The 9882-nt window shown below is 40.8% G+C and overlaps 1 protein-coding gene across 1 annotated transcript in view; it reads right to left on the bottom strand.

The window, feature by feature from the left end:
• LOC104080246 (FRAS1-related extracellular matrix protein 1-like) overlaps nt 1–9882 on the bottom strand; it is a gene marked incomplete at its 3' end in the record, with an annotated part of 23805 nt that overhangs the window by 10487 nt on the left and 3436 nt on the right. The window contains exons 3-7 of the mRNA XM_009582569.1: nt 8475–8670; nt 7471–7735; nt 2443–2857; nt 949–1150; nt 335–479 (exon numbers count right to left, since the gene is read on the bottom strand). Of these exons, the coding sequence (XP_009580864.1) occupies nt 335–479; nt 949–1150; nt 2443–2857; nt 7471–7735; nt 8475–8670 (1223 nt within the window). The remainder of the gene's footprint in view (nt 1–334; nt 480–948; nt 1151–2442; nt 2858–7470; nt 7736–8474; nt 8671–9882) is intronic.

Here is a 9882-nt window from a genome sequence, read left to right as displayed (position 1 = left end):
CAGCACCATGTACATGAAGCAACAGTCCCGTCCCTCAGCACCCAGTATCTCAAATCTCCAATGCCCAACTGCCACTTAGAGTAAACTCCATTATGTTTTTCTGTGAGGCCCCGAAGGCCCTTGAGAACTGTGCCCCAGTCTAGCCAGGAGCTAGCCCTTTGTATTTCACTTCCCTGAGGGGAAGAAACCTTCTCTACTCTTCCACAAAAGAAACGGCAATTTGAGTCCTAGCTATGTTCACGTCTGGGCGGCTTCAAGCCCGGCAGGGGCTCACTGGCCCCTGGGTCAGCACGCACAGCGCAGCACAGCACACACCGCCCAGGGTCGGAGCTACCTTTGGGGCACCGCCGAGTTTCCACTGTCATCTGTGACTTGAAACTCCAAGTCGTCTGAATTCACTTCCCGCAATGGATTGATGACATAAAGTATGACTTTGCTGTTTAAATCCTTTTGGCTAAAGCCTTCCTGAATAAATCCACCTGGGAAAAAAGAGAAACATTCAGGTGAATCAAAAGCCTGTTAGTAAGAACCATGTAGCTCATATGGACTGTTTTCAACTTTTCCTTTTGTTGAACACTTAGAAAATTTGAACTTACAGAAACCTGGTTTTATAGCTAAACAGCAACATCCCAGCTCGTTACAAGCCCCAGCCAACTTCTTCCCATGGGAGATGTTTATCAAATGGCCAAGCTCAATATTCATCTTTTTTTTTCTTGACACAAACAAAAAATAATTTCTCAATGGCAGCTATTAACCATCAAACTCTTTGAGGTTTCATGATGAATTTGAGACTCAGGTTTTAGTGTAAAAGCTTTCTTACTACATTCAAACCTTGCCCAAAAGTTTGCTAAGAAATTTTTATTTCCTCTATCAAACAAACATTAATAGGGTAGGTTTTGGAATCTGGTCTGGTATGTCCCAAAATACAGAGATTATAGAAGACAGCACCTGTTGTTACATTTTCCAGGTAGCCATAATGAGGACCTCGTAAAATCTTAAAAATTATTTTGTCATCTTCTGTATTGGGGTCAGATGCCTTCAGGGATCTGGCAGTAATATAGATCCCATAATTGCCATTCTTCAGCAGTTCCACATCAGAAAAACAATGGAGATGAATAATTTTTGGTGCCATTTTGTCCAAATGATCCACCTAAATCAAAGTTAGACAAATGTATATTCATTTTACAGCATGAGGATATTCTCTGTCCTACTTTTGCTAAAAGCACAGTAGCCTGCTCAGGGTGGCAATAGCCACTTTGACTCACAGTCTGCTCCAGAAGTCGTCTGATCTCCAGTTAAGTACTACTTCCCATGAGAGGTTTCCAGGCTCAGATTGCCCATTCGCTTGCTGCAAGCAGCGGGATACAGCACACACCGGGGAGGGCAGCACAAATTCTGTGTACCTCTGCCCTGATGTCCCACACTCCCCATAGTCCTTCTCCTTTTTGATGTAATTTTCTTCATAGCAAATGAAAACTCCAGCAAAGGTTTCTCACCTCTGTTTTACAATAACAAGCATGGAAACCTAAGGATTATGATAATCACAGTCATAGACCTGGCCAATATGTCTCCTCAAATCTGTGCCACCTTTCACAACTTCTGATGAATCTTCTAGCACTCCACAACGGTTGTGGCTGTTTCCATATCTCATCTGCTGCTGAAATGGCACTCCTCGCTCATCATATAACTTCAAACTTTGTGGTCAGGAGAAGTTACTTCATTGGTATCAGTGTTTTGAAACATACAGAATTTTGACATACAATGCAGCCAGGCTTGCTTTGCATAGTGAAACATGCCAAATAGATACATACAAGAAGTCATAGCAAAGGCGTCTGAGCCTATGACACAGTGGGAAGAACTTGAAAATGAAGGAAATGGGAAGTGAGCAAAAAGATCCTAGTAAAGGAAGGAAGAATAAGAACAGGCATCTTACAAAGACTCCTAGAAGGAAGACAGGCTGTCCAGTTGTGGGAATGAAATGGCTGTAATTCAAGATTCCTGTGACATGAAGATCAAAAGTCGTCCTAGTATCCCTCACATGCAAATGTGAGGTACCACAGTGGGAAAGCAGAGCAGGAGGAAGTTCATTCCTCCCCATAGCTGGACTCAACTTTAGGGTTGAGATTTCTATGTAAGATATCTTAGCAAGTATGAGTATGTAAGTATATACTTGCTTATATTTATATAAGCAGGATGTCTTTCTTCTCTTAAATACAGTCTCTCTCTTTGCACTCTATAAAATTCTTTGCCTGAGTAATGCATTGTGGCAAGTAGTTAATTCTCCGGGTTAATTATTCACAGACACAGAAAGAAACATTTTAGCTGACAAATACCTCAGTTAAATCATAAGCTGCAGCAAGTACCAGTTCTCATCAAAGTTACTACATCTTCCACCTTATCATGCTATATATCTCTTTTAAGTAGGCCTGTGGTCACACTTGCCTGAATGGTGAATGCCACTGGCTCGCTCTGCACCCTCCCATTCACGATGAAGCCTTGATTAGTCCTATCTGTTGCAACAAATGTAAATCTGTCAATCTGGGAATTTCCACCTCGGTGCTTGTATGCAACATCCCTGTTGTCCACATCTTGCTGGGTGAAATTGTACTGCAGTAGCACAGCCCCTCGATAATAGAGATGACCGTATTGCGGGAGCTGAGCCAAGAGGAAGGTAAGGTTTTCTTTGGCAGTGTCTGGGTCTGAAAGCTGCAGGACATCAGGAGAAAAAAGTGCCATAGCGCCTTCCACTAATCTTAACCCGGTATTCCTAGATAGTGTGGGCAAAGCGTGGTCAACTGCCTCCAAGGAGATCATGAATGTCCCATGCTTAGTCCTCAGTCCATTGCTGATGATGAATCTGGCAAAGAGAGGCAAGGTAGTCTTCAGCATGTGTTCTTGATTCACCATGTACTGAAATGAAATGATAATACACACCTTTACTACAGGACTTGCCTGTGTTGATACTGCAAAAGTAGTAGAGCTGGTTTGAGCTCAAACCCAGAATGTGGGTGGAGTGGATGTATAACTTGAAAACATGAAAGCAGATGGCCAGGTACATGGCAAGAGTCACAATGCATCTGCGGCAATCTGAGTAAATGCCAGAGGAATGGCTTTGAGGATGTACACATCAGTTTTAGCAGCCATAACAGAGCTGATCTAGTCTTCTAGCTCAGATACAGATGGAGCAAATCTGAAATGGTGTGGAGCTTATTGTGCATACATACACGTTTGTACACATCCTTAAGTAACCTTCACTTGGTTACCCGGTAGTGGCAACTGCCAGTGAAAGTGCTGGCTTTGTCTACAACTTACGGAAAGAGGTGTGTAAGTGCCTGGTCTGTCTGGACAATGTTTTTTTGTACCCAGTAGGCCCAAAACTATCTAAAAAAGCAAGCTGGAAAAAGATCCATCTTCATCTCACTTTATGGGTTTGTTTAGGCACTAACTATATCTGTAAATTTCTGTATATTCAGAGGAATTGATTTATGTTTCTTTGCAAAACTCAAGTAAGCTTTCACTGAAATACTAAGATTCTGTGGAAAATATTGGGCAGAACTATACAAGTTGCTAGGGTAATTTTAAAAATGTAGATGTCCATACCATGTATTTATCAAAGCGTCAGATCTGCAAAGTTCTTATTCCATGCTGGGAATTGCTATTAATAGCAGCATAGTTTCTTATCATTCTCTCTCAAGTAATATTTCTTTAGATATACTAAAGATTTGATTATGCTTTACAGTTAATTTTCCTTTCCTAAACAAGAGAAAGATAAAGGTGCCTAAGGCTGGAGAGAAAATCTGTTGGAAACCTACCAGCTGGGTATGGGATTTTGCCATACAAGTGACAACATGTTCTGCAAAAATTTATTAACAAATTTAGTTGTGGATAAAAATAACGAGAAAACCAATCTTTTAGCCTTCAAAATTCATCGTAGCTTTCAATGTCAAGATTATTACTTAAGTATTTTTTCTGTAAGCAATTACATTGCACATTGTCATGCCTGTACCAAAAACTTTTGAGGGTATATGAAATTAAAAATTGCTTTGCTTTGAAAATGTCTCACAATCCTTTGTGTCCCATCACCATATAGTATGTAAGAGTTACCTTTCTTTCTACAGAAGTTTCTGTGGTTATGCTGCATAGTACATGAAAAAGCATCTTGAAGAGTACTTTTCACCCAGGTTTGTTCCGCCTGAGCCAGAACCGAGTCTGCTTTGCAAAGAAATTTGCCTGTGGTAGACTATTCGCATTCCCTGACCTTCCTTTTCCTCCCACCTTCCAAGGCCCAGCGCTTTGAATGCACATACAGTTACACTTATGCAGCTGATCTTGTATGGGACGGTGTCACAGGACGGTTGTTTCGGACAATATGAGGGCCTGCCTAGCTGGCTGCTTTCCACCTAGCATCCTTCTACCGTACATAAGTGAAACAGGGACTGGTTGACATTTAGGTTATCTGCCTCTTCTTGCTCTCTTGACTGCAGAACTCAAAGAAGTATTTAAACAATTACAGGGTCAGAACCTGGCCTATTGTTGCCTTGAATGTTAGTGACCTTCAGTAGGTCATGGAGTAGCTTACTGTGTCACACAGACTGTCCATCTAAAACTCCTCACTGCCTTCACCAATGCTGGATGATTAGGGCTTGATCAATTTGTAAGCTGGCAGTATGCCATGAAACAGATGGGGATGAGCATAGGCAGACCAGGGACTATATAGCAGTTAGAAATATGTTTACTGAGGATGGTATTCCCAGCTGGGAACCTAGGGACATCTGTCTGCACTGACCTAATGCTATTGTGCCAATAGTAAAAGGATTGTGCTATTAGTAATCTAGCTGAAATCAAATACAGAACTAGAATAATGATGATAAATAATATGCTAAGGAAAAAAAAAAGCAAAACACGTTCAGTCAAGACCTTAACCATCTCTCAAAAAGTCTGCAAGATTGCAGCGGAAGTGGGTTTCCTCTGGTTCTTCTGATGGCTGTAAAATCATTTGGATGATGTCTCAAAGAATGTTTAAGTGAAAGACCCAGATAATTCAGTTCATGAAACTGAAGATTCGTCCAGTCTTCTACAGAATACCAGATAGGAGCAAACCTTCTGGTTATATACATCAGACTGAAATTTATGATGCAGCACTTGATTTCACAGGTGATGAAGCTGCCTGTGTCCAAGACATCCTTTTTTCTGCACTTTGGGAGATTTTGGTTGTTTATTTCTGGTTTATGGCTGCTTCATCTTTTCCTTAGGAATGGAGAGCAGCCAATATTCTCCTCGCTCTGATGAATTTTAGGGGATAACTCTCAGGCACAGTTAGGAGGACATGTTGCATGGTTTGATTTCACCATTACCAACATTTCGTGCTTTCTGCAGTTTGATGGCAACCGAGTTGGCTGTAGGACCTAGCATCTGTCATGGCATTTAAAAGATAAAAATGGAATCATAAATAGTGCCAGCTCATTACAAAATCAAGCCAGCGTGTCAAAATGGAGGACATTAGCATGTTCTTTTAGTATCCTGCTGCCAGCATCTGATGTCAGGTTGCTAATCTCTTGAAGTCATCTGTCCAAACAAGCACTGCCAAATCTTTTTTCCAGGCCAGCAGCACCAAACAATACAGGCAAATTTATGTCTGAAGGAAGTACTTCAGTGGAAAGTAAAAATCTGATCAGTTAATCCCCCCCCCCCCATAATTACCCATGTAATTAATGTAACCATTCCTTGTTTAAATAATAATAATATTCTGCCACAATATTTATATGTCTACACAAAACCAAATTCTTTTCCAAATGATAACATCAAGGAACATCAATTATTGTGATTAAAATAGTTATTGAATATCAATATTTATTAAAGCATCATAACCTTACTTTCATAAGGCTGACTTTCTTGTTTGGTTCTTAGCCATCTGCCTAAACAGAAGACATTGGGTTTATCCACATGCACGGTTTCCCTAGAATTGTTTGGTCTGCTTTTATTAGTGTGGTATAGAAGTCATACTGATGCAAGCCACTCCTACGCTGCCTGACCTAGGGTCGGCATGACTACAACCTTACTTGTCTAAGCTAATTCTAGTTTTGATCATAGTGTTTCACAATCAAGAAACATAAAGCCAGAGAATATTTGTTCACTTTTTCTGTTACGAACACAAGTGGATCAGACAAATCTCCTAAGCAGAACTTCCACCACATTGAATGTAGTGGAAGGGTTTGTTTAAAATGTTTCAACTGAGGAAAGTCCCAAAATTACTTTTGGCTTAACTCTAGATAATGTCACCTGAGCTGCCCCAGTGTCATAGGGAGGTTTATTTGATGTCTCCGCGCCCCACTTGCTTGACTTCCCTGCAAAAAAGCTCTCAAACTGGATGACGCAACATGTCCTTGAATCTTCATCATGCATCATGGAAAATGCCATTCAGATCAGGAATCTATTCATAAGATAGTGTAAAAAAGGCTCTTTTCTGAATTGCAACTCTTCGGAGCTAAATCCTTCATTTTTCTTAGTTACAAATGAAAAAAAAAATTATTTTTGTGTGGAAAATTTGAATTTTACAGGAAGTCCATCTTCTGTCAAAAGCTGTTTTCAGAGGAAATTGCCAATGCTAGCAAGAAGTTAGCGTTCTTCCTTTAGAAACATTTGCCTTATTTCTGAGCTTTTTTTTCCCTGAATTTGCTGTCTTTTACAAAACTGTCCCTGAGATTTTGAGCAAGAATACGTCTACTCTGTCTTTACCTGATGATAACTCATTACATCATTCCACTCTATAACTAAGAGATTTAAGAACAAAATAAGGAAATAATTCACTTTAGGAGTGCACCTAGTCTGAATTGGTCTAAGGGGAAGATTCAGAACCAGGTGAAAGTGAACTTAAATATCACCAGGCTGCTGAACTGGGCCTAAAAGTAACCAGGTTTGCCCCAAAAATCCAATTGTCTATATGAATTTCTGAGCTATTGTAGTGTCAGAATAGATAAGTGGACTGGTTTTCAGTATGTTCAAGAACTACTTATGGATTCAAAAAGCCTGGAACTGAAGGAATATGATAAATAAGAATAGACAAGAAAGCAGTTATTTAATACCTGGATGGCCCAGTTTTACCACATCCAGCTGTAGCAAGAAACCAAAGGAAAATTCCACAAAGTATGTTCTTAGTCCTTTTCCCCCAGTTAAACCTTAACAGCTGTGCATGTTTGGGTGCTATAATAATATTGAAGCTAGTATCATTGGTGAATGTGGCTCTGGCTACAGCTTCAGCATCAATTAGAAAATGCATTTATTACCAAAGCAGTCACAACTATGTGTATTATAGTAGAAATATCTTTGCTATATAAATATTGAGAATTCCCACAGAGCTTCCACCTCTTTTTAATAATTTGTTTTGGGTTTTTCTGTTTGTTTTGTGGGGGGTTTTTAAATACCCAAGAAATCCAAGGGGAAAAGTTTAGGGGCTGCGGTGTTATGCCTTACCTGAATGTGTCTTCAGGAACAACTGCCTTTGTGTTGTGAACATAGCAGACTATCTGTCTTGCTACATCCATTTGACTGAAGCTCGTAATGGGGATGCCAGGATAGCCAACATACTCTACTTGTCCATACTGGGGTGGGGAGGTTATCACATAGAGGAGCTCCTCTGGCTTGTCAGTACCATCTAGTGCAAGGAGGACATCAGTTGAAATGTAGCCCCGATCCCCTTTTGGCACTCTAAGAGGTTTTATGAAAACAGCAATGTCTCCTGCAGGATAGACAAAACAACACTAAAATAGTTATATTGAAATGTAAGTTGATCTCTTATGCATTATTTAGCCACATGCAAGCCATCACCAACAGAAAATCATAGGACTGTAGGATTATACAGAAATTCAGGCTGGAAGGGACTTCAGGATGTCTCTAGTCCAACCTTCTGCTCAAAGCAGGCCCAGCCATGAGATCAGCCATAACCAGGTTGCTCAGGGCTTTATCTCATCGGGGCTTGAAAACTGCCAAGGATGGAGACATCACAACCTCTCCAAACCCTTGTTCCAATCTTAACAGTGTCAGGTTAACTTGGTCTAATTTAGGTTTCTAATAGGGGTGCAATAAAGGAAGAGAGACCATAAGACTAGCCATAAACCTGGGAGACAGAGCTGTTCTTGAACAGTGTTTTGCGTGCCTTATTACATTCTTGCCATTTTCCTGTGCTTTGATTTACTCAGACATAAAGCTAGTTTCAGGAGGGTATTTTCAACTCTACTTGAAAAGTAGCTGGGAGTCCTGGGAGGCAAGTTGCAACATACTGCCTTAGGCAGACCCTTTTCAAATCCCAGTACCACTTCTTCTCCAGCAGGTGAAATCCAAGCAGACAGACTTTCGGGATCTGCAGGGAGGCTTGCCAAGGGGCAATATAGTGCTCAGGGAAGAATCAGGACATGTAGTCAGATCATCTTTGTTTCAGGAATAGGCACTGTAAAAAGTCAAATCTAGCAGATCTTTACCCTTTTCCATGTCCTTGATATTTATGTAGAAGTCCACAGCTGGGGATCTGTTGTACCCATCCCACAGATAAAATGTGAAGCTGTCTTGGTTCTTGGACCCTATAGCTCCTGTATGGACATATCTCACTAGGTTCATATCCAGTTCTTCCTGAGTGCACTTCATTCCAGTTTGGAGAGTCATCCAGCCTTGGCCTACCTAGAAAGAATAAACATCCTTCATTAAACAGATAGTCTCCCCAGTTAACTGTGTTTCTTTGCAGTTATGCAGACTGTTAGTGGCAGCTACCTAGCTTCCTTTCTAAGCTAGAGACTCTTTCCTCATAGTATGTTTTGAAGGGCAGTAAATAGCTGGAGTTGTTCCCAAGCAGCTATAATGCTGGAGAAGATACAGTGATCATTAATAAAATGGAGTAAATGGAGTTTGGCCACTTTTACTCCAGGAAATACATTTCTGCACACTTCTCCATGAGACACCGACAAGATGAAAATGAAATGGTTCCTGACCCAGCTTGTGTTTCTGTTTCTTAATTTCACAAAGCGGCTCTTGGTTCTATCCAAAACCATGCCTAATGGGGCATCAGAAATGAACCTATGGGAACCTTCAGGGAAGCACAGAAATTTAGAGCCCCAGAGGTCCTCTGATGGAAAAATGTGAATTGCCCAAAAAGATTTCCTGCTTTTCTGAAGATAGCATAATACCCTATATTGGACTGATCCGTGTATTTGACATTTAGCCTCCAGTAATAGTGTCACTAGCTTTGGAGCAAAGGTTATCAAGGACAGAGAACATGCAGGTACCCTATATGTTCAAACTGTCAGACTCCAGCCAGCAGCTATCTCTCGCCCCAGTGTGTGGGACCACTTTAATTCACAAGTCTCATGTGATCCACAGACTCTTGCAGGGATCCAGCATCAAAATATGTTCCAGGCTCACAGGTTTTAAACTGATTTTTTTCTATTATATATGCATGCAATTAAAAAGAGGAATTTCTTCTATCTTTGTTCCTGTGGTTTATCTTTGGTCAATAGATGGTCATCTTTCCTTCCATTTCTAATCTTATATTTTGCCTTTCCTCTTGCTATATCCTTTCCATTTTCTTCCTTTTTTCCCTTCCTTCCCCCTGTACTTTTCTTCTATCTCATTATTTATTACTCACTCTTCCACACACATATCCCTCCATTCTTTCTGAACGCTGAAGTAACTGAAGTAATGGGTTACTTGTCACTTTTTTTTGATCAAGGACTTCCCTCTCACCCCCTCCCAGCTTTGACACTTGGTTTTCCCCCTCCATGGATGATTCTCCCAGCATCTCTCTCAATTGTCACGTCATATGATCTGCCATGATTTTCACCCTCCCTCTCCTCCTGCTGAGGATCTGGCCTTTAGTGTCAAAGCCTCTGGGACAGC

This window comes from Fulmarus glacialis, unplaced genomic scaffold (assembly GCF_000690835.1).
Source record: "Fulmarus glacialis isolate BGI_N327 unplaced genomic scaffold, ASM69083v1 scaffold36137, whole genome shotgun sequence".
In the NCBI taxonomy this organism is placed as follows: Eukaryota; Metazoa; Chordata; class Aves; order Procellariiformes; family Procellariidae; genus Fulmarus; species Fulmarus glacialis.
The sequence above is the reverse complement of the archived record's forward strand: the minus strand, read 5'-3'. Positions and strand labels throughout refer to the sequence as shown.